The sequence below is a fragment of the Symsagittifera roscoffensis genome, chromosome 1 (genome assembly GCF_963678635.1).
Source record: "Symsagittifera roscoffensis chromosome 1, txSymRosc1.1, whole genome shotgun sequence".
Lineage (NCBI taxonomy): Eukaryota > Metazoa > Xenacoelomorpha > Acoela > Convolutidae > Symsagittifera > Symsagittifera roscoffensis.
Genome location: NC_087062.1, coordinates 39,538,062 through 39,564,139, shown reverse-complemented (window position 1 = coordinate 39,564,139; position 26,078 = coordinate 39,538,062). Strand labels below are relative to the sequence as shown.

The following is a 26,078-nucleotide window of genomic DNA, read 5'->3' as shown; positions in this document are numbered from 1 at the left end:
TCAAACACGAGGCCAGATTGTACATTTTCGCGTAGCATGTGGGTCATGCTGCAAAGCTACGAGCATTACCGCAGAATCCGCAAGAAGGGAAGTTTTTTTGATACTTTTGTTGCTGTGGGATCTAAAAACAAGTTAAAGTTATATCTGGTTAAAGAATAGTGCAGCTTCAAATCAATATATATTTTTTTCAACTCGAGCAGTACTCCAGAGACGTTAAAAGACGTCGAGAAATCGAGGCTTCACCCTGATTTGAACGAAACTTGTATGTTTTTCTCCTCACATCTTTTACTATTATTGAGCTATTATGGGCAATGAAAAACACAGCTTACTACAAAACCAATGGTTGTGTTAAAGTATAGAGTATCTTTTTTTTTAAACCTAAGTCGCAAAATTGTTGCGACACGAATATTGTTGCGATGAAATGTGTTCATTTTGAAAGTGTTCATTTTGATCAAATACCAGCTATTAAGTACAATCGATGCTGAAAATTTTAAGACAGACAATTTTTGTTCCGACTTTCATAACGAAAGTAACGGAATATTTGTGCTCGAGGTGTTTTTTTTTCTTCAGACAAATTTCGACTTTTTAACTAGCCCTTTTTGACGGAATTTTTTTTGATATGGTTCAAAAAGTATTGTTGTCTTGAGCTTAAATTTGGAAAGATATTTCACCTGTGATCATTTTTTGTAAAGTTGTGGGGGTTAAAAAATTGCTATTTTGGCCAATTTGGGACAATTAATGCGTGATATATTTCGCGCTATTAGCGCGTAAGCATAGATTGAAACCGTCAAAGAAATCGTTCCAAATTGGTTGAAGGTAGCTTGTTTACCATAACTAATTTGTTACTAGAACCGAAACTGATCAATTTGGACTTAATATTGCGTGTGGGTGATGATTTTCACAAAAAATTTCAAATTAAAAAAAAGTTTTCATTTATTTTTATTACATTTAATTTTTTCAGGTTATTACTGCTCCATAGACTGCTCTATAAATTGAGACATGTTAGTTGGTATATTTCGATGTTTTTTTTTTCAAATTAACTGGTACTGCTAATGCATCATAATTGGCGTGCGTCACTTAAGAAATCTTGTTGACTAACGGTTTAGCTCATTCAGTTTTTCCCAGTAGCGTTATCGGTCATAATTTTGCTTTTGTGTATGCAAAGTGCATCTTCGCCTCTGTGTAAAATTTAGCATTTTCAAGTAGATTTAGGGTACGATCGTATCTTTATTCAAATTAGTACAATTTTATATCGCAATTGCTGGTCCATTTTTTTAACATGAAATTTTTTGATATTTCCAAAAATGGGTCAAATAAGTAAAATCAGCTTTGATTATCGCAGCCATTACCGCTAAGCATTGGCCAGGATACGATTTTGTAAATTGTTGATGGCGCCAACAAAAAACATTAATTCGAATTGTATATCAGCGATCAATGGATTACATTCATTTTCTGTTGATCTTTCATTTGAGAGGCTCTTTAATTGAACTTCTATTGAATAAAAGCATTGAGGGCAAGAGTAATTTTCGGTAATTGAGGACGGCTCTTTTCATATCAGGTGAAAATCAAACGCACTGCTTTTTGTCTTATTTGAATTATTGAATTGAAAAAATGATACCAACAAAAACGCTGATATAATTTTCAGAAAAACTAGGAAACCATATTATTTTTGATCCAGCTCAATCAATAAAGATGTCATCAACAAAAGGCGGATTTATGATAACCGGGGGAGATATAGACGCATTTTTCTAGCCATTCGACAATTTTCGCATGCTTCATCAAAAATCCGGCTGCTTCAATAAGTTTTGCAAAATGGGGCCTTGATAATGTTCTGGGAGAGCTCTTAGTTGGCGAAATTTAACATTTTATTTCCCCAACAAATCAAATGGTTTTCAAAGATATTTGAAAATTTTGTCAATTTGTTTTTTTTTGTTATAGTACTTATTCATCACTTCGGCATTTGAAAAACGTGATGAATCTTTGCGCTCGGAATTAATCTGCAGACAAATTACGACTTTTTACTGAAACAATTTTTGAGTCAAACACGAGGCCAGATTGTACATTTTCGCGTAGCATGTGGGTCATGCTGCAAAGCTACGAGCATTACCGCAGAATCCGGAAGAAGGGAAGTTTTTTTGATACTTTTGTTGCTGTGGGATCTAAAAACAAGTTAAAATTATATCTGGTTAAAGAATAGTGCAGCTTCAAATCAATATATATTTTTTTCAACTCGAGCAGTACTCCAGAGACGTTAAAAGACGTCGAGAAATCGAGGCTTCACCCTGATTTGAACGAAACTTGTATGTTTTTCTCCTCACATCTTTTACTATTATTGAGCTATTATGGGCAATGAAAAACACAGCTTACTACAAAACCAATGGTTGTGTTAAAGTATAGAGTATCTTTTTTTTTAAACCTAAGTCGCAAAATTGTTGCGACACGAATATTGTTGCGATGAAATGTGTTCATTTTGAAAGTGTTCATTTTGATCAAATACCAGCTATTAAGTACAATCGATGCTGAAAATTTTAAGACAGACAATTTTTGTTCCGACTTTCATAACGAAAGTAACGGAATATTTGTGCTCGAGGTGTTTTTTTTTCTTCAGACAAATTTCGACTTTTTAACTAGCCCTTTTTGACGGAATTTTTTTTGATATGGTTCAAAAAGTATTGTTGTCTTGAGCTTAAATTTGGAAAGATATTTCACCTGTGATCATTTTTTGTAAAGTTGTGGGGGTTAAAAAATTGCTATTTTGGCCAATTTGGGACAATTAATGCGTGATATATTTCGCGCTATTAGCGCGTAAGCATAGATTGAAACCGTCAAAGAAATCGTTCCAAATTGGTTGAAGGTAGCTTGTTTACCATAACTAATTTGTTACTAGAACCGAAACTGATCAATTTGGACTTAATATTGCGTGTGGGTGATGATTTTCACAAAAAAATTCAAATTAAAAAAAAGTTTTCATTTATTTTTATTACATTTAATTTTTTCAGGTTATTACTGCTCCATAGACTGCTCTATAAATTGAGACATGTTAGTTGGTATATTTCGATGTTTTTTTTCAAATTAACTGGTACTGCTAATGCATCATAATTGGCGTGCGTCACTTAAGAAATCTTGTTGACTAACGGTTTAGCTCATTCAGTTTTTCCCAGTAGCGTTATCGGTCATAATTTTGCTTTTGTGTATGCAAAGTGCATCTTCGCCTCTGTGTAAAATTTAGCATTTTCAAGTAGATTTAGGGTACGATCGTATCTTTATTCAAATTAGTACAATTTTATATCGCAATTGCTGGTCCATTTTTTTAACATGAAATTTTTTGATATTTCCAAAAATGGGTCAAATAAGTAAAATCAGCTTTGATTATCGCAGCCATTACCGCTAAGCATTGGCCAGGATACGATTTTGTAAATTGTTGATGGCGCCAACAAAAAACATTAATTCGAATTGTATATCAGCGATCAATGGATTACATTCATTTTCTGTTGATCTTTCATTTGAGAGGCTCTTTAATTGAACTTCTATTGAATAAAAGCATTGAGGGCAAGAGTAATTTTCGGTAATTGAGGACGGCTCTTTTCATATCAGGTGAAAATCAAACGCACTGCTTTTTGTCTTATTTGAATTATTGAATTGAAAAAATGATACCAACAAAAACGCTGATATAATTTTCAGAAAAACTAGGAAACCATATTATTTTTGATCCAGCTCAATCAATAAAGATGTCATCAACAAAAGGCGGATTTATGATAACCGGGGGAGATATAGACGCATTTTTCTAGCCATTCGACAATTTTCGCATGCTTCATCAAAAATCCGGCTGCTTCAATAAGTTTTGCAAAATGGGGCCTTGATAATGTTCTGGGAGAGCTCGGAAAATCAATCTGCCCTGTATAGAAAATAGTAAATTTAGGTGGATCAGATTGAACTTCAGAGCTCTCACAGAACATAATCAAGATTTATTTTTCTAAATAGGTCTGAAGCAGCTGGATTTTTTGAAAAGACATGCAAAATTTCTCGAATTCCTGGTAAAGTGGCCTCTATATGTCCCCCGCCCACCATAAATTCGCCTCTGGATGACAGTATTGATTAAACTAGACAAAAACTACTAGCGTTTCCTGAATTTTTTGTATAAAAAATGATATTAACTTTAATTCTAAAGCAAAGCCAGACCACCCCTCACCGTTAGTTCAATGAGGGAGCGAGTCACTTTGAATCTGAAACAGAGACAAAGCGAGGTTTTGCATAAATTGCGATAACCCTAGAACTATTTTCACATTTTGTAAACCAGTGCAAAATTGAAAATACATATTTTCTTTCTTATTCCGTTGAAAATCAGAAAATTCTATTTAACAAAATAAATTTAAATTGTTAAAAATTTCAAAATGTTTTAATACTTATCGGAAATTTGGTCTAAAAAAAACGTGAGGTGACAACTCGTAGCAGGTCATTTTAGCACAAGAAACAGCATACAAATTCAAAATAATTTGGTTTAGCAAGGCACATCAAACGAACAGCAATACTATTGCTGGTGTAGCATTGCTAGGTGTATTAATTAATTAGTAAAAAATCCTGGTAAATATGCCTTGCAACGATGTCGGTTTTTATAATTGGAAAGAATTTTCACTAGAGATGAATTGTCGCCATTCCAAAAATTAATGGTAATTCCTCAGCAACCATGTCAGCCATCTCATTGGCGAGATACTAGATATCCGTAGTTCGAAAAAGTAATTGTCGCGCCCACTGATCAAAGTTATAAGTTAAACTTAAATTTTCACAGGGTACAGTTCCGAAAACTTACGCTAAGTTATAGTAGGGTTAGATGGTGTAAATTAAATTGCTAGGGCTAGACAGCACATAATTTCAGTGTACCCCATTGGATGATTTTGTACTTTTCAACCCCACGATGTTTCGGTCCTATTTTATCAACCCATAACAAAATAATCTATCTACAAACTTATTTGAAACAATAACTTCTTTCAAATTATGTCTCTTTTTCAACTATGATAATGTTCTGGGAGAGCTCGGAAAATCAATCTGCCCTGTATAGAAAATAGTAGATTTAGGTGGATCAGATTGAACTTCAGAGCTCTCACAGAACTTAATCAAGATTTATTTTTCTAAATAGGTCTGAAGCAGCTGGATTTTTTGAAAAGACATGCAAAATTTCTCGAATTCCTGGTAAAGTGGCCTCTATATGTCCCCCGCCCACCATAAATTCGCCTCTGGATGACAGTATTGATTAAACTAGACAAAAACTACTAGCGTTTCCTGAATTTTTTGTATAAAAAATGATATTAACTTTAATTCTAAAGCAAAGCCAGACCACCCCTCACCGTTAGTTCAATGAGGGAGCGAGTCACTTTGAATCTGAAACAGAGACAAAGCGAGGTTTTGCATAAATTGCGATAACCCTAGAACTATTTTCACATTTTGTAAACCAGTGCAAAATTGAAAATACATATTTTCTTCCTTATTCCGTTGAAAATCAGAAAATTTTATTTAACAAAATAAATTTAAATTGTTAAAAATTTCAAAATGTTTTAATACTTATCGGAAATTTTGTCTAAAAAAAAACGTGAGGTGACAACTCGTAGCAGGTCATTTTAGCACAAGAAACAGCATACAATTTCGAAATAATTTGATTTAGCAAGGCACATCAAACGAACAGCAATACTATTGCTGGTGTAGCATATTTAGGTGTATTAATTAATTAGTAAAAAATCCTGGTAAATATGCCTTGCAACGATGTCGGTTTTTATAATTGGAAAGAATTTTCACTAGAGATGAATTGTCGCCATTCCAAAAATTAATGGTAATTCCTCAGCAACCATGTCAGCCATCTCATTGGCGAGATACTAGATATCCGTAGTTCGAAAAAGTAATTGTTGCGCCCACTGATAAAAGTTATAAGTTAAACTTAAATTTTCACAGGGTACAGTTCCGAAAACTTACGCTAAGTTATAGTAGGGTTAGATGGTGTAAATTAAATTGCTAGGGCTAGACAGCACATAATTTCAGTGTACCCCATTGGATGATTTTGTACTTTTCAACCCCACGATGTTTCGGTCCTATTTTATCAACCCATAACAAAATAATCTATCTACAAACTTATTTGAAACAATAACTTCTTTCAAATTATTTCTCTTTTTCAACTATGATAATGTTTTGGGAGAGCTCGGAAAATCAATCTGCCCTGTATAGAAAATAGTAGAATTAGGTGGATCAGATTGAACTTCAGAGCTCTCACAGAACATAATCAAGATTTATTTTTCTAAATAGGTCTGAAGCAGCTGGATTTTTTGAAAAGACATGCAAAATTTCTCGAATTCCTGGTAAAGTGGCCTCTATATGTCCCCCGCCCACCATAAATTCGCCTCTGGATGACAGTATTGATTAAACTAGACAAAAACTAATAGCGTTTCCTGAATTTTTTGTATAAAAAATGATATTAACTTTAATTCTAAAGCAAAGCCAGACCACCCCTCACCGTTAGTTCAATGAGGGAGCGAGTCACTTTGAATCTGAAACAGAGACAAAGCGAGGTTTTGCATAAATTGCGATAACCCTAGAACTATTTTCACATTTTGTAAACCAGTGCAAAATTGAAAATACATATTTTCTTTCTTATTCCGTTGAAAATCAGAAAATTCTATTTAACAAAATAAATTTAAATTGTTAAAAATTTCAAAATGTTTTAATACTTATCGGAAATTTTGTCTAAAAAAAAACGTGAGGTGACAACTCGTAGCAGGTCATTTTAGCACAAGAAACAGCATACAAATTCGAAATAATTTGGTTTAGCAAGGCACATCAAACGAACAGCAATACTATTGCTGGTGTAGCATATTTAGGTGTATTAATCAATTAGTAAAAAATCCTGGTAAATATGCCTTGCAACGATGTCGGTTTTTATAATTGGAAAAAATTTTCACTAGAGATGAATTGTCGCCATTCCAAAAATTAATGGTAATTCCTCAGCAACCATGTCAGCCATCTCATTGGCGAGATACTAGATATCCGTAGTTCGAAAAAGTAATTGTCGCGCCCACTGATCAAAGTTATAAGTTAAACTTAAATTTTCACAGGGTACAGTTCCGAAAACTTACGCTAAGTTATAGTAGGGTTAGATGGTGTAAATTAAATTGCTAGGGCTAGACAGCACATAATTTCAGTGTACCCCATTGGATGATTTTGTACTTTTCAACCCCACGATGTTTCGGTCCTATTTTATCAACCCATAACAAAATAATCTATCTACAAACTTATTTGAAACAATAACTTCTTTCAAATTATGTCTCTTTTTCAACTATGATAATGTTCTGGGAGAGCTCGGAAAATCAATCTGCCCTGTATAGAAAATAGTAGATATAGGTGGATCAGATTGAACTTCAGAGCTCTCACAGAACATAATCAAGATTTATTTTTCTAAATGGGTCTGAAGCAGCTGGATTTTTTGAAAAGACATGCAAAATTTCTCGAATTCCTGGTAAAGTGGCCTCTATATGTCCCCCGCCCACCATAACTTCGCCTCTGGATGACAGTATTGATTAAACTAGACAAAAACTAATAGCGTTTCCTGAATTTTTTGTATAAAAAATGATATTAACTTTAATTCTAAAGCAAAGCCAGAGCACCCCTCACCGTTAGTTCAATGAGGGAGCGAGTCACTTTGAATCTGAAACAGAGATAAAGCGAGGTTTTGCATAAATTGCGATAACCCTAGAACTATTTTCACATTTTTTAAACCAGTGCAAAATTGAAAATACATAATTTCTTTCTTATTCCGTTGAAAATCAGAAAATTCTATTTAACAAAATAAATTTAAATTGTTAAAAATTTCAAAATGTTTTAATACTTATCGGAAATTTTGTCTAAAAAAAACGTGAGGTGACAACTCGTAGCAGGTCATTTTAGCACAAGAAACAGCATACAAATTCGAAATAATTTGGTTTAGCAAGGCACATCAAACGAACAGCAATACTATTGCTGGTGTAGCATATTTAGGTGTATTAATTAATTAGTAAAAAATCCTGGTAAATATGCCTTGCAACGATGTCGGTTTTTAGAATTGGAAAGAATTTTCACTAGAGATGAATTGTCGCCATTCCAAAAATTAATGGTAATTCCTCAGCAACCATGTCAGCCATCTCATTGGCGAGATACTAGATATCCGTAGTTCGAAAAAGTAATTGTCGCGCCCACTGATCAAAGTTATAAGTTAAACTTAAATTTTCACAGGGTACAGTTCCGAAAACTTACGCTAAGTTATAGTAGGGTTAGATGGTGTAAATTAAATTGCTAGGGCTAGACAGCACATAATTTCAGTGTACCCCATTGGATGATTTTGTACTTTTCAACCCCACGATGTTTCGGTCCTATTTTATCAACCCATAACAAAATAATCTATCTACAAACTTATTTGAAACAATAACTTCTTTCAAATTATGTCTCTTTTTCAACTATAGAAATTTCTAAACTAAGTATACTTCTAAGAAAAAGTTGAACAATTTTAAATTTACTTGATTCAATTAGCCACATAAAAATGAGTGCACTCTGATTAACTACAGAAACGATTCTTCATTTACGCCTTTGCTCAAGGAAACTCATACGATCAAGCAAACACAAGAAGCAAGACTGCTCGTACCAGGGCGAACCTCTGAATGTTTCCTCGTAGGTCGGTCGCAAAATCTATTGTCATTATAAAAACACTTTTAGTTATGATTTGGTTTCCAATAGATAGTTCAAATACAAAATTTCACTTTTGAAAAAAAAAAACGGTTTCGAATTGCTCGGTTTTCCAGACTTATTCTCTCGACAGACTAATTCAAGACTACGCTTTCAGTTTGACTTCTCTGTTCTGTTTAAGAAAAATTGGGGGGAATTCTCATTATAAAGGGACCGAATGATGGAAAATTTAACTAATCAAAATCGTTAGACGTTCCTTTTGGCTGATATACTTTTTCACAAAACTGATGTCATTGTTCAAAAAAAAATGAGCTATAGCGGCGCATCAAAATTTTGCTATAAAATTTGCGCAGATATAATACCTTTTTAACGTATTTTTCATTTTTTCAAGATCGGTTTGTATTTTTTTTCCGAAAACCAAATTCGATTTCGCAATATTTGAAAATTAACGTATCTGCTTATTTTTTCATTTTTAATGGATTCATTTGCGTTCTTTGAGATTTTTGAAATTTGTTGACATTTTGAATATTCAATTCTTGTTGGCACAAAGAAACGGAAAATAATTTTCAGACATTTGGTCCCTACTTCGTTTTTAAAGCTAATTGAAAAATTTTACAACTACTTTTAGCTCAAGTTCAAAAATTGTTCAGTTCGGAACTTCATGGGGATTTGGAGTTTGCTAATTGGGCCAAATGGGATCATTAAGGCGCGATATATTGCGTCAGGGGCGGATCTAGGATTTTCTCGAGGGGGGGGGGGGGGTGGCGGATTTTCAAAACATTTTTGTCGACCTTTTTTTTAGATCGACCGAATTGATTTTTCGAGCTCTCCCTAAGCACGATTTAGTATCTGTTTGGGCCACATTTTCTGCGCTGCAGGCAAAATTTTGAAAAAACAGTCCAAACAAGGAGTTTTTAGGTACTTTTTGGAAAGTTATGACCAAAAATCGCGTTTTTTCGGCGCGCGCTCCCCCCTCTCAATATTAGTATATATTGGCGCCGAAGACGCTTTTAGAAAAATTTTAGGGTCCGTCACCAAAAATGGATATCTCAAAATAGTACAAAGGGGGTACCCTTTAGGTCGGCAGGGGGTCGAATCCCTGAGGGAAAGGGTGTCCGCCCCCCGCCCCCCCTAAATCCGCCCCTGTAATTCGTGCTTATAAAGTAAGCAGCAAATTGAAAGATTTCAAATCAAACTAAGGCTAGTAATTTCGTCTTGTTAATACAATACAATAAATATATCCCTTAACATAACCTCTGGGGGATTAAAAAAAGAACAAAATGATATAAAAAAAGTCTCCAATTTTGCCATTTTTAGGTTCTGTTTTATCTTTTTTTTCAGCAAAAATTTTTCCGTTAGCTTTATGGGTTTTTCGCTGCTATTTGCACAGCAAAAAATTTCTGTTGCTGCGTTTCTGTTAGCTGATTTATGTTCTGTTTTTTTTGAGTTTTCGGAGAAATTATGTGGCCAAAAATTCACAGATCAAACGACACCTTGTACATCTATAACTAACTTGGGCGCTCCAAAAAACATCAAAACTACGATTTAAGGCCAAACTGAGCACTGGACAGGCGCACAATTTTGACACTGTTTGTTCCGGGATTCCGGAGAAAAGTCTTTAAACATGTTCCAAAATGTAAATGGATTCCATTTTCACAAATTTCGTGGAATTCGCGTTCAAATACCTCCAACGTATGGTTTTTGGCATATTTGTTTTCTCGCGGATTCCGCAAAAAGCAAAAATGGCTAGTTGTTCTGGATTCAGCAACTGTGAGCGCATTTCGTAAAATGTAAGCGGATTCGACAAATGTTAGCGAATTCCACAAATTTAATTGAACCAGTACTTGCGTGAACAACTAAGAGCTATAATTACAATTATTATCTAGCAAAGGCGTAATTTAAAAGTAAGGATCTAACTATTGTTAGTGGAATCCTATAACAAGTTTTATGTCATTGTTCAACAAAAATCGTAGTTGTACCCTTTAGAAATTGCATTGCAAAAACGAATTTTGGCAGCATTATAACCCATAAAATAGTTTACCTCAGTTTTTTTCCATTCTTTCAGTATTTGGGATTAGAAATGTGGTCATTTTTTTAGTATTTGAGATTGGAAAATTGTTTATTTTTTCAGTATTTGAGATCAGAAAAAAAAAATTCTTTCAGTTTTTGAGATTTAGCTGGTGCGGTTTAATTGTTCGCGGCAAATGAGATTGAACCGTAGGACAGTTTTGGTAATTTAAAATTGTATTTTTAGGACGTAACTGTATATGCTACAGGAAACCGCAAACAAAATGCGAGTTCCGCTTACAATTTGCGAATTCGGCTTACAGTTTGTGAATGTCTTTAAGGGTTGCGGATTCCGCAACAGCTCAAATTTACTCTTTATATATTTTCTTATTCGCTTAAGGATTCTTTAAACTGTTATGGATTCCGCAAGTACTGTCCCGGATTCTGCAAATTCGCCCAATTTTGAGCAGTACAGTGTTTTAGCTATTTGCTGATGGAATCCAAAACAGCAAAGAAGAACAAAGAATCGTTCCAATGTTGCGATTTCCGCAACAAATCTGATTTTGACCTGTTGCAGCAGCCGTTAATAAATCACAAAATACACAACTTGGCCTCGTAATTTAGTTTGCACTCTTCTGAAGGATCATTTAACCGCTCCTCAAGTCGGAATATTATCTCGCCTCTGAACTAACTAATTGAATACTCTCGTCTTAAGGGCTTCAGTGGCCAAATTATACATCAAGTGAGGTGATGGTAGTTTTGTCTATTTTTCTTAATAATTTCGCTTCACAACCCGACTATTTGATTATCTATCGATGGGTGTTTGAGAAAACGAGATGGAATTTTATTCAACTCATTGACAGGAATGCCACTGCAGTTTATAAATTATTCAGATATTTGAAATATTTGTAATCTTGGATTATATTTAAAAATTGATTTGATGTGTTTCACGCCCATGTTTGGAGATAGAAAACTACTTCCATTTATTTTCAACCTCAATCTGAAATTTTGAACGGTAGAAAAATCTTAATGAGCATCATAACCATTTTTATAGCAACGTTATTTCAGTTTTACCGTAACACATTAGCAAAGAAATTTTTAGCTAGCCCGGATTTTCATCTTTCCATTGCTAGCAATTTCAAGTCCGCCCGGATTAAATTTTGTTCTGAAATTTCTCAATTCTGAATATTTTTTAAGAACTGCTTTCTTTAAAAAAACTTTTTTTAAACCAGAGTTTTGGTCCAAACATAATAAAAATATTAGTCCAAATATATTGCTTTGATGAGATGTTTCTTGACAAAAAATTGTAAACCAGTGCCGTAAAAGTTGCAAAACAAAAGCAACTATTACACTAGAGAAAAATAATTCTATAAGTTAATTACACTGAAGAAAAATATTTCTTTAAGTTTAATACAGTGCGAAAAAAAACCTCAGTATTCTTCGAGTTTCCGGCATTACTTTTGATGGTGCTGTAATAGTTTTGATCAATAATTTATGCAAAACTAACTAATATTGAAACAGCCCTTTTTCTGAATGTTGTTTCTCCAATTGAAGTTTTTTCTGCGGTTTTTTGCTTTTTTGGGCCCTATTTTGAATTTTTTTGAATATGTCGGATATTTTTAAATCAATAAATGGACAAGTAACAAACTTTAGTTCTTTTAGAGAATGATTCGAAAATTTCAGTTGTATAAAATAAGTATAAAAAGAAAATGAACCGGATTAAAAATCTATTTAAAAAAATAAAGCTGGGCAACTTCAAAAAAAATACAAATCGATTCACAATTGGTTGAAATTGATAGTTATATATTTTCTGATCAATTTTAGGCCGATTCAACATTGCAATTGATTTTTGTCAGCGCGGGAGCTTTGATCCTCTTTTATATAAGAGTACTGAGCATCATTCTTGAAATTCAAATCTATAAATTTATTATCTATTATCAAAAACTTCACTAAATCTGAAAAACCAATTTTCTACTAGCAGAAGCATTCTCGACATTTCAGTTTATTTTTCATCAGCAAAAAGAAATTTTTTTTCTATTCAGAATACTAATTTATCATAATGTGCAAACAGCGAGATAAGTTTTGTTCAAGTTGGCTAAATGTACTGTGTATATGACAATCAATCTTCAATCATTAAGATATATCATATGAAATATACCGTTTGAGTTTTATGTTCTATTTGCGAATGTTTTTGAAAATATCAAAATATTATTAGCAAAATTTACGTCTGAGAAAATTGAAGGGTAATTGGAAGAAGCGTGATACGAGTATTCTGATTTGAATCACAAAATAAGATGAAGCTAAACGCATTTTTCGATCTATGGGGCAAACAGGCACAAAAAGGATGAAAATATCCCATCCAATCCGTCCTCAAAAGGTTTCCTCCTGGAACAATTACTCGTAAACTCATGTTTATGGGGCTTTAAAAAATAACAAAAATAAATGTGACTATAAATTAATTGCCAATTTTCCGCTACCGCTCTGAATTCCGGGCACAATTTACATTTTTCTTGCTTAAGACCGAACTTATTTAAGGTAGTGTTGCTGTTTCGACTTTCCACCAAAGTGAGGAATGTAGACGTTCGGGGTGATTTTATTTTATTCAGACCAATTTTACACAACTCTGGTCCCTCGTGGGATCTATCTCTTGATCTGCATGGATCTAGCTGCCAAAATTTCAGTCTTCAAAAATGGAGAAAAAAAGCGTGAAAATCTCAAAGAAAAAAAACAGTTCCAGGGTTTTAAAATCAATATTGGTCGAATATAAAACGGCAGAAATAAACGAAATTTTCAAATTGTCCCTGACTGCCGGCGAATAGATTTAATATTTCAAGTGTTTCGATATAAAAACAAGACTGCTCGTATCAGGGCGAAGCCTTGAATGATCCGACTGCCTTTTAAGATCTATTGAGCAGTAGTAACATGAAAAAACAAATGTAACAAAATAAAATGAAATTTTATAAAATTTGAGATTTTTTGTGAAAACCAAACCCCCACACGCCATATTAAGTACGAAGTGATAGATATCGCTCCTAGTAACAAATCAATGATGGCAAAAAGGCTTTCTAGAACCAACGATGTCTAAGACGGTTTAAATCTCCGCTTACGCGTTATTAGCGCAAAATATATCGGGCGTTAATTGTCCCAAGTTGATCAATCTTTAAAAGCCCATACCTTTGGAAAAAAAATCACTGGTAAAATATATTTTAAAATTTAAGCTCAAGAGACCAATATCTTTTGAATTATATCAAAAAATTCCGTCAAAAAAGGCTAGTAAAAAGTCGAACTTTGTCTGATGAAAAAAAAACACTCCGAGCACAAAATTCCGTTAATTTCGTTGGCAAAAGACAGAACAACAAGACTTCCCGCATCAGTGCACAGCCCTGAATGTTCCGACTGCCTTTTTAGGCATATGGAGCAGTGTTCGACTGAAAAATTCATGAAATACTTTAAGCCTACTGATTGAGAAAATTTGCTCATCAACAAACTGGATTAATAAACATTTTGCACTGCTGTAGAGCCTAATAGCTGTCAATATATAGATAAATTTTTGAATTACACGTCTTAAATTTAATATTGCAAAATCAGACAGTTTCTAAAACAGTATTGGGGTCTGGGGAAGTAATCGACAATTAAGTTAAAAGAGAGCACTTAAATGGTTATTGTTCCGACTTTCGAAGAAAGAGAAGGATTTTTATGCTCTGGGTGGTTGGTTATATTGTTATCCCGCACTACAAAATCGTTCATCTTTGAATTGAGGCAGCTTAATGGTATGAGCAGTCTTCTTGATTTTTGATATTATCCGCCTAAAATTCATACTTTTGCCATTATTTAGGTTACGAAAATATCCGAGACCAATTAAAGGGCAGTCGGAACAGTCTGATACGAGCAGTCTTCTTAGCTGACATAGCAGAACGACAAACATGAGAAAAGGGACATACCTGAGTGTTACTGGTTGAGAAATTTGTAATTATTTGATGACTTTACCCAAAATGCAGAATCAATAGAACAAAATTTCAATTCAGTTCCGTCAATTTATCATTTCTGATAAACTTAGTTTCAAAATTGATGAAAACGCTTGTCATATTATTGTGTTTTTGTGGTTGTACTGGGAGGTTGGCAGTTGTACTGGGAGGTTATTAATTGTACTAGGTTAATGACAAAATTAAAAATTTGAATTTCGGACAACCACAGTCACGAGCCCGACCTTATATAACAACAACAACATTTTAGACTATTTTGCTGAAGTCAAAAATGGTTCATTCGAAACAAAAAAAAATGATTTACGACAAGCAGTTCCAACAGTTTTCAGGAATCGAAGTCCACCAAAATATCACGAAATTAGTAAAACAAATGAAAAACCACTTTTTTGCCCAGTTACAGTTTGCATGTGAGGCTAAAACAGTGTATTTGGAATGAACCAAATTTTGAAATAAAATTCGAAGTTTTGCAAGATGATGCTTTAGACATTTTTTTCAGAATTAAGAATTAAGAATTTTATGTGACGGTACCTGCAAAACAGAACGACTGCAAAACTATATTAATTGGGGCTCTATTGGTTACTAAACGGTTTTCATTGCTGTTGAAGAAATCTAATGCCAGAAGTTGCTTTTATTACACACAAGTCGTTTTGCAAAAATCATAATACACACAAGCCGTTTTTCAACCTTAAGTAATAGCCGTCGGTTTCAGCTATTTTGTCGCAATTTTCAGTTGAAGAGTTTCGCTAATTGACTACGTGATTGCAAGTTTTTTAAAATTGAAACAATCGGGATTGTGAAAAGATTCTAAATCCTAATATCAAATGTCGATCACTCAGTCAAATATGTGAAACAGAATATATCCAAGATACGGGAGTTTTCATTTGCAACTTTTAGATAGACCACAAAATCTCCAAACATGGCATGCTTTTTGAAACTATAAAAACTGGGACAAACCACCCAGTGTTATAGGTAAATGTAGAGAATTGTAAAACAAGAAATTCTTCAAATCGTACACAGAGGAGCCTTGAAATTCAGTCCACCCCTGCAAAAGAACGGCATTTACTCAAAACCACAATCCAGTTATTGAAAAACAGTTACGAAGAAAATCATATCAGTTTGAGTATTTACTGGAGCAAACCTGCATTTTTCAGCAAAATCTGTAAAATATACACATTTTTTATATGACCTGTCACGTCTGTACATTTTATTCATCTCAAACCTCTCTTGTAATAGTAGGATTTAATATTTTATTTTCAGTTATGTAAAAGGAAATTAGACGATTTTTAAAACTGCACTTGTGCGAACATAGACAAAAGTGAGAGACATTAAAATTGTTTGCAGAGAAATTGCGTGAGAAAAATAAAATGGTTGCAGACAACAATTGAACTTCGTGGGCCAAAAACTTTACAAGTCAATCATGCATAATTTATTCAATTCAAAACTCTCCTGTAACATTCAGATTTGACATTTTACGTTCATTTAAACAAATTGTTTTGATAGGTAATGACATTTTATGTTCTTTTTGTATTTGTGAAACTTGACTTTTAAGAAAAAATTTTGTTGGCTCTTTCCTTTTCATAGCTTTTTCGTCTAAAGTGCCAGATCTGTAGAAGATAAATTTCGTCTAACTTCGATTTTGTCGCATCCGTCTAATTTAGACGAAAAAGCTATAAAAACGAAAGGGCCAAAAAAAAATCTTAAGAGTCAAATTTCACAACTACAAAAAGAACATAAAATGTCAATACCTATCGAAACAATTAGTTTAAATGAACATAAAACAGCAAATCCGAATATTACAGGAGAGTTTTCAATTGAATAAAATATGCATGATTGAGTTGTAAAATTTTTGGCCACCGAAATTTAACTGTTGTCTGCGAACAATTTAGTTCTCTCACGCAATTTGTCTGCAAACAGTTTTAATCTCTCTCACTTTCGTCTATTTTCTCACAATTGCAGTTTTGCAAAATCGTCTAATTTACTTTTAAGTACCTCCGTCTATTTTGCTTATCGTCTAATTTCTCAACACCCGTTTTGTGTTAGTAAAACTTCATTCCAAAGAAGAACTTTTATTCGTCTTGTTTGCTTATCATTTAATTCCACGTACCCTGAACCGTTAAATAGATTTTTTAAAAAAAATTGTTTTGTTTTGGTATCAGCAACGCTATTCTTAACCAATAAGCAGGATTAAAATTAGCCTATAGAACCACGTCCATTCGAGATAAATGGTTTTGGAGATCAAACTTTTCTTAACTGGGTGCTTTTAAAAAAACGGCTAGCCAAAAACTGGTGTCAATTTAAAAATAATTATAACAAAATTAAAAAAAAAACTTAGAGCAAACCAGTTTGATTTTAGTGAAAAGCAACAATACAGTGAATTTTGTATGTTAATTTTACAAACGCAGCTTTCAAAAACTTTTATCTAAGCCTTCGAAAAACGGATTAACAAATAATGTTCTCCGCAGTCTTCAAAAACCAAAAATCAGAACTCAAACCAACTAGCTTTAATCACATCGAAGATAATTATTTTGCTGGAAATTTCTGTTTAATTCAGAGAAAAAGTATGTAATTGTTTGATTTCAATTCGCGTAAAAAACAAAGTCGCAGTTCTAGAACTCGAGCGTATCAGCAACAAACTACGGAAAACAGGCGTGAAATTTTCTTCGTTATTTGTGCTGGTAAATAAAATCAGTACTGTACGAGATTTGGAACATACTTCGACGGGGGCGTTCAACAGTGCCGAAGTACAACAGCGCCAAAAAAGAGGGGGAAATTTCAGAATAATTTAAACGCAATTTCTCAGGAGCGGTAAATTACTGCCGCTAATTATCTAAGAAAATCACTACAATTTCGGCGCTAAAATGTCTGCAACTGTAAACTTAACAATTATTTTGGCGCCAAAACGTCTAAATTGCAAATTTTCTTGCTCAAAATCTTTAAAGGTCACTTAAAATTGTAAACGTTCACCGCTTAATTTTTTATTGCCGCACTTAATATGTTGAAATTTGTTCATATTTTCGAAACTGTTGAACTAAGTTTTCATTTTCGGCACTGTTGAACTAATTTTTTTTCGGCACTGTTGTACTTCGGCTTGTACTGCCTTACTTCGACAGATTTACTACTTTCTGGTTCAATTGTCAGATTTACTAATTTTATCTGTAGTAGTCAGATTTACTACTTAGATTTAATGAATAGTGTTTGGATCTACAAAGTGGGTGCCTGATATCATGTCGAATTGCAAAAATAGAAATTTCAAGCCAAATTTTGGATCCAAATACTGCTTCATATCGAAAGCTTCAAAATAATTTGGATAAATGAATTTTTTTCTGTTATACGGCCCAAAAATCATCTTTTTGCTATTATGAAAATTGGATCAAAATGCCAAAATCTTATTGAATGAAATCAATTAGTGCCAAAGAAATCCGAAACTTCGATCTGAGTTCAAAAAGATTGGAGATCTGAACTCAAATATAGCTCATTCAAGGTTTTTGTAATTGTGGACCGCATAACAGAAAAGATCCAAACGAATTATCATGATTTAAAAAATAAATTTGTTGAAAAATTAGGGTCTTATGCACTAAACGGCCCAAAATCAATGTTTGTATAACTTGAACTGAAAGTTATACGGTCGAGTCTGATTGGCCCAATCAAACTCAATCAACAAGATCAGGCGTTTCAGTCAACGTTTCCAATAGATTAAAACTTTAGCCGAAATTAAAGAAAATGTAAAACTTCGTCACATAATAACATTAATTTCACGTCAATTGTGAAACTTTGACAGACAAGAAAAGTTTTGTGAAATGGTTTTAACAGAACAAAAGTTCTTAGGTTTTAGTAATTTCGGCTAACAATTTTATCAGCTTGAAGTTTTAATTGAAGTGAAGTACGCGTTGTTGAATTAGCCAATCAGATTCAACCACAGAAATTTTTAGTTCTATGTAGAAATACTAATTTTGGGTCGTTTAGTGCATGAGACCCAAAATTTATCGCTGTTTAATAGTGTGGGAAAATTATTTTGTTGAACAGGTTTTTAAAATAAGAAAACTAACTGTTTCAAAATTTAACGTATCCACATAATAATTACTTCTTCTTTGTTTAAAAAAAAGAAGCAGTTTTTGAAGAATGTAATTAAGCAAAACCATTAGATTTTTTCGACCAATCAAAAAATTTAATTAACAAAAATTGCAATAAGTAGAAAACTCTAAATTGCAACAGCTCTAACATACAAAAACTGATAAATTTATTTAACTTAAAGAGCAATTTCTAATTTGATGACAAGAAACTGTTTCTTTTAAAGTTCCCATTAGATATTTTAGATTTTATATATTAGATAGAGACTCGAAGCACAAGCCGCACTACGCGCACATGGTTATTATTCAATTATATTGTAAATTCGTAAACTATCTCTATGAAATTGCAGAGAGTTTTGATTATAATTGATTCATGGTGCATTAAGACCACTTGAAAAGAACAGCTAAATTAATAACTTATAACTGATTTTAATCATTTATAATGGTCTAATTTTCCATTTTTTGTAACTGGTTTATCTCCAATTTGAATCATTTATAAGGGATTATATATAATTTTTCATCTTTTTCCAGGATCAGAAAGAATTTCTGTTTTGCAAAGTTTTGTACTTTCGCAATATTATGAGCAAGTGCGTGAGCACCAATGCGGGAGGCGGCCATCAGTGGCTCCTCTAATTGAAAACGTAGAAAAAATTTCATCTATCTTTTAAAGAAAAAAAGGTGCTTGAATAGAAAACTCACGAAATTAAGTAGTTTTTTTTCGGCCAATTAAAAATCGATTCGTTTTTGAGAAAGTTAATCTGAATTTGTAACAGCAGTTCTTTCATGAACCATAAACAAATGAAATTTATAAATAACTAATTTCTTGTTTCTTTTAAGCAAAATGGTTTTTTTTTCAATAAATGTAGCTCCGAATTATTAGCAGTTTTTTTGGGTTACATAGCCGGGGGAAAACCTTGGACTTTCTGCCAGGAACTTAAAGAGTCCGGGGCAATCCTGGACTTCCTGTCAGGGTCAATCCAGGGACCCTGCCAGGAAATCTAAAACAAAAACCCCTTAAAACAGGTGTGAAGCAGCACTTTTTAAGCAGCTTTTACATATTTTTTAGCTGCCTCAAAGTCACTTTCAGACTCACACAAACATTTTCTGAAAAAAAAAGAGTTTTTTACGCAAAATATAGTTTTTTTTTGGTGTATAACATAGTTCAGGCTCGAAAGTTTTGCACAAAAAAAACAAAAACCAAAATGAACGTTTTGCGTGGAGCTACAATTAAATTTTCTTGTTTTTCAACGATAAGATAAACTTAATAATAACGGAAAAGCGTATTGAAAATTTAGAAACTTTGTTTTTTGAGATAAAAACCATCTAGCTACAAAAAACTGTTTTTATTACCATAATTAAGTGAAAATTTCACAACTTACTTTCAATGGTGAATCTACAAAAGCAGTTTATCAGCGAGATTTTTTCCAAATAACCTATGGTAATTCTTATATCATTTGGTCTGTTTTGTTTCCGGGTGTATTCAAAAACATGTGTAAAGTTAAAACTCAAGGAATTCCAGGGCAATCTCTGCACTTGTTTGACATGGTTTTCCCCTGACCAGGCCTGGCTCCAAGGATGGAATCTCATGGACGGGTATCCCGGGTTTAGATTTTCGTAATTTGTAAAATTTTGTATTCTCTACAAATTACGAATAACGGGCTCTACAAATTACGGGTTTAGAAGTTTGAAAAAAATCTCAATTCAATCACGACAATTGTTTGATTTAAGGGCGTATTAATTGGTAAAACACAAAGGCGAAGTGGAGCGTCTCAGCACTTGCGATACAACATAAAGGAGCAGTGCAAGCTAGTAGACAGTAAAAGAAAGTCACTAAAGCAAAAGTTGAAAAAAAACTTCGAAAAACCACAACTAAAAAAATGTTCCCTTTGCGGAAAACAGGCCCAGAAACATAATTGATGGCAGCTAATGAAAATTGTAACTTAATTTACAAGCGGCAACTGAGCCAATGAAGCGAATGTAGAATCTAAAATAAAAAATTTTTAGGAAAAATTTTGAACTATAAATTCTATTATAAGATTTTCAGCATTTTGTGCAATCCAAAATAAAGCAAAAAACGTACGCTTTCCTTGATATGATCCAAAATTAGGCCACTAAGCCAATAAAATAAGCCGAAATCGATTTCGGTAATAAAATTTCGGCAACGATTTCGGCAATAAAATAAGCCGAAATCGTTGAAGCCAAATATACTTTCTAAGCAAAAAAAAAACAAAAAATAGGAAAATAAAAGAAGTCAATGCTAACAAACCGACAAAACATAAGCAGACAAGCTATAGGCCGACGTTTTTTTGGAAAAGAATATTTCCAGCTCGCTAAAAAATTTCCTGATCAGATTTGAACCTTGGGCGTCCCAGGCGTATTCTTCCCATCCAGGCTTAGTGTCGGACACGCATAGAAGTTCAAAATCATTATGAACCAAGATGCAAGTGATTCTGTTAATACAAGTTGTTAACCCGAAACAAAGTTTATGTTACGATTTGATAACGCTTGCTAATCGTAAGCGTAATTAGCTGGAAAGGTCGTGGCAGTTTAAAAAAAAGACTAGCTGATTGTAATGGGCAATACATATAAGTTGTAGCTTTATTAAAACTTTCTGACCTTGGCGTCATCTGGTGAGGGAATTTTCCATTGCGAATGACCAGCCAAATCTTCACGTACACGTACACCACAATGACAATGGGAATGCCAAATTCAAACACCATCAACATCCAAATGTATACCAGACTCTTGACCGTATCAGTGCGCCAGTTGAGACCCCAACTCTGTCCAGAACTGTCCAGGGCGAACCCAGGACCCTGACAGAAGCTGGCTAGAAGGGTCCACACTAGAGACATTACGAGAGATCCGAGGACCACTAGTAGTGCATTCCCGTTAACTCGCGCCTGGAGGCGTATTCTGGCACGATCTAAACACACAATTAAAATCACAATTCAGATTTTCATGTATTACATAATTTCATGAATTAGACGTATGTCCGGTTTTCCAGAATTTTCTAAAAACTTTTTTTTCACGAACATCAAGTAAAACGATTAAACGTCGGATGGAGCGGAGCAATTTATCATATTAGTTCCTTCAATCGTGGTTCGATCAACTTTATACAATTTTAAGAACTCTCGTCAGTGTGTAGGAAAGCCGATTAGAAAATTTTGATTTTTATGCCAATGCAGTGAAGCGAATCTGCCAAAAGAATCTGAAAAAAAGCACACGAAAAATTTCCGTGATAATTCTCTTTTGAAAAAAAAAACTGAAGATATTTTAAGCAAATACACTTGTTCAACACTGTTTTAGTTCCAGTCCGAACAAAAAACGACTGAAATTGGGTTAAAAAACGATTTTAAATACGTTTTTTCAGAAAGAACTGTGGTCGGAACCTTTTGTGCTGCAATGTTTATTTAAATTATCCGCTCAAAACAAATAAAACTGAAAATTTAACGCATTTACTCAAATTGAATTAATTCTTTTTTTAAGAATAAAAGTAATAAAGACAAAAGCTCTATTTGTTTGATTAAAAATGACGCAAGAAACAGCTATGGAAAAAATTATATCAAAATTAGCGTTTTTCTCAACCCAACAAAAAGTAAATCGTCTATTTTGCAATTGTACATTTCATTGTCTGGAAAAAAAATTTTGATGATTTTCACGCATTTAACCCTTCTTAAATTTTGTTTGGTTGGGAACCATTTTGATTAAGTTTATTTACAAATTGAAACAGCAGTTTTCTCGCAAGTAATGATCAAACACATCGGGCCAAAAATGGCCCGTTTAATGGTGAAACTTTGGGTCAAAGTTTTACAAAACGTACTGCGCCATAATAGTGCTAGTGAAATTCTGAAACGGTTTTGTTTTTATTTATTTTAAGTTTAACCCAATTTGAGAGAAACGCGCTTAAAATTTCATGTTTTAGTAGTTGTGATCAGATACTTCGAATCAGCACTGTTTTTGGGGCTAAAAACAAAGCTGATTCAAAGTTGAATCAACACTGTTTTTTAGTCATCCATGGGGCTAAAAACAAGAAATATGGCAAAGAGAAAACTCAGAAAAAACTTGATTGCATTTTTTCCAATCGAAACGAAGTCTACAGTTGAGTAACCATTAAAAAAATTTGAAGTAAAAAAAATTGTTTTAACTACAACCGACTTTTCCAAAAATAGATTCTTAGCAAACTCTCTTCTATTTTAGAGAAGGCAGAAAATTTGGCCATCAAGGAAATCAGATTACAATGATTATATCGAGACCTCACCGGGAAAAAGCGCCCATGGCGGAGCTAATTTCCTGTTTATGTCAGTGTTTGATAAATTTGTTCACTCTTACTTGGCCTGGAAATCATCGTTGCCTGAAGTCGTTCACAAGCTATCACGACGTGATTATTCAGGGAAAATAATCCTGCAAACATCATTATCGCTGCTTCCCTGAAATAAAAACAAAGACATATTTTCATCAAGTAGAGGTCAAATAAGTTCTGCCCAAGTGACAGCTTGGTGTCAAACCTCCAATGGCTGCCAAATTACTGTGTCATTTAAAATAGACTACAGATCAGATTAACACTCTCTCGAAAAACTAATTCATAAAGGAGATGGATGGCTCACTTAATTAGTTGGGGGATAGTTTTCACTTGAACTGAGATTTGTCTTAAGTTAGAAGGAGATGGATGGCTCACTTAATTAGTTGGGGGATAATTTTCACCTAAACTGAGATTTGCCTTAAGTTAAAATCTTCACTGATTTATGGTCTGGTTTTGCAGTCTGATTTCCAGACTGGTTTTAGAGACTACAAAATAAAGTCTTATTTTGCTCAGTTTTGCAATTTTTATTTTGCGAAATAAGAAAGACGGGGCTATTTTCATGATGAAAGAGACAGTATTATCGATGAATGCAAAAACCGAACGCTATGTTTCGAAGCTGATTGAAATTATACGGACAAAACAAAAAACCTGGTTTCTTCAAAGACATTTTTCTCAAATTGTGTTCAATTAGACAAAAAAAGAATGAAGTAAAATTTGCTTAGATGTTCTCAAAAGTGTAATGGTGAAACATGTATCTTAAAAAGATGTCTTTGACTGAACTTTTTTGTTCAAAATTGCAAAATTACAGCTCCATTTTTCAAAATTATATCAAATTAGCGTTTTTCTCATCCTAACAAAAGATATATTGTCTAAAAGTAGCAAAATTCAAACTGAACAGTGTCTATTTTTATAATAAAACAGACCTATTTTAGCTGCTAAAAAGTGATAAATAAAGCAAACTTTCATTTGTTTTTTTAAATCATTACGAGGCCAAACTGTGCACTGGGTAGGCGCCAAATTTGGTTTCTGTAGGTCACTGAATTTCAGAGAAAAGTCTGTAATCAGGTTCTTTAATGTAATTGAATTCAACGTACAAATACACAGAACGTAAACTTTATCGGCACATTTGTTTTTTTTTGCGGATTTTGCAACGAGCGATTATAGCTAGTTGTTCCGGATTCCGCAAATGTACGCAAAAATTTGCAAATTATAAGTGGAATCAACAAAGTTTTAGAAGATTCTGCATATTTAAGAGGAGTCCGGACAACTCTACAACAATGTTTAATAAACTGGGCACAACCAGTTCTTGAATAAACAATTAAAGCTAAAGCCAGAATAAGTATATAGCAAAAACGGAATTCAAAATCAAGAAAACAACAAATGTCATGAACAAATCCCGAATCGTTGATTAACTAAAATTGTGGATGTAACCATTATATTTGGGATAAATGTCCCCAGCAAGCTAGTTTTGGGATAATAACTTGGAAGAACATCACAGCGTAACACCGAATAAGCAAAGTCATTACTTGGGATTAGTGGGTTTCTGTACATAACCAAATAGGCTCCAATTAGGATTAGAACTATATAGAGGCACTTAGCATGGTGGTAAGGCGTTCACTTTGAGATTTTCAGATCGTGTAGTCGATCCCCTGTCTTAATGAATTGCTTTTTTGTTTCACTTTTTTGTATCAACATCTTTGACATTTTTCGACTCTGTTTCTCAAGTGTGTTTAAGATTAATCAATTCACAGAGTCGAGCAAATGATTTTGATCCAAACGAACGAAAGGTGAAATCTTCACACACAAAAAAAAATCATTTAATCAGTCTGCTGAAGGTTGAGAACAAACAGCATCGAAAATTGTTTTTCAAAAACTACTTTAACCAATCTAAAAGACATTATCTCAATTTTAGTGAAGAACATTGCGATTAAAAGTGTTCTGAGTGCTTCTGGACTTAAGCTGCCCAAGGGCGGGCAGGGCAGTCTTAATATCACAGACGCAGGCGGCGAAGACTTTTGAAAGAAAATTTGGTGCTCTAAGCCGCTGTATGCTCCTGTATGCAGATTCCGCTTTGAATTTGCGGATTCTGCTCACATTTTGAGGATTCCGCTGATCGTAGCGGGATCTACGACAGCGCAATTTGACTGTACACACAAATTATTATCTGTTTGAGGACTCCTCAAGCTGTTCCGGATTCCGCAATTTTTTTTTGCGAATTCCGCAGAATCTGCTGTTTTTTGAGCAGTATAGTGTTTCAGTTTCTCAATCGTGGAATTCAGAACAGCGAGAAGAATCAAAGAAAAGTAGCAATATTGCTGACTCCGTGACAAATCTGTTTTGGCCTGTAGCCGAACCCGCTTACAATTAACTAAATGCAGTTCGACTCGTGATGATTTGTTGTAATTCAGGGACCTTTGTTTTTTTTACGCACCCACAATTATATCTATTTTTGCAGCTTTGTCTTGTCAGATACTGGGAATTTCTTTTTTTTCAAAAATTGCCTTGGCCCTTGTAAGAGTCCTTTTTGTAAATTTTGGGTACTCTTGAATACCTTTTATTTGTTCGGCAATCTTGTGCTTCGGCACTTTTGAAGTGAACCGAAACTCTGAAAATCTTGCTAAAATATTTCTGTATAAAGTATCTACGGAATTTTTTGATATCTCATTGTTAAAGAGAAACAGGCTTCAAGTATCATGTTTCATAAGTTTTGTCCTATTAATTAAATCAGCCTTAAAAAACGAGAATAAAAACAATTAAACACTTGTAGTGACAAAGTGGTGCAATGTGTTTCAGCCTATAACAGCCGGGCAATCTAATAAATAGTAAATAGTAAATAGTACCTACCAACATTAGTTGCTCTAAGAAACTTTTTTTTGAGAAACAAATGCTTTATTTTTTAAGTGAGTTAATAATCCTTTGTTACTTGCAATAATTTCAGACTCAATACTTAAACACCAAAAAAACTGTCTTTTGATAATTAGTGTTATTGTTCTCAGTTTTTTTTGAAGCTATTGAAAATGAGAACAA

General features: G+C 33.5%; 1 protein-coding gene across 2 annotated transcripts in view; it reads right to left on the bottom strand.

Annotated features, from left to right (window-relative positions):
* LOC134856725 (rhodopsin, G0-coupled-like) overlaps nucleotides 1-26,078 on the bottom strand; it is a 46,686-nt gene that overhangs the window by 11,785 nt on the left and 8,823 nt on the right. For both annotated transcript variants that reach the window (XM_063872996.1, XM_063872997.1), the window contains exons 2-3: nucleotides 23,081-23,178; nucleotides 21,368-21,674 (exon numbers count right to left, since the gene is read on the bottom strand). In XM_063872996.1, the coding sequence (XP_063729066.1) occupies nucleotides 21,368-21,674; nucleotides 23,081-23,178 (405 nt within the window). The remainder of the gene's footprint in view (nucleotides 1-21,367; nucleotides 21,675-23,080; nucleotides 23,179-26,078) is intronic.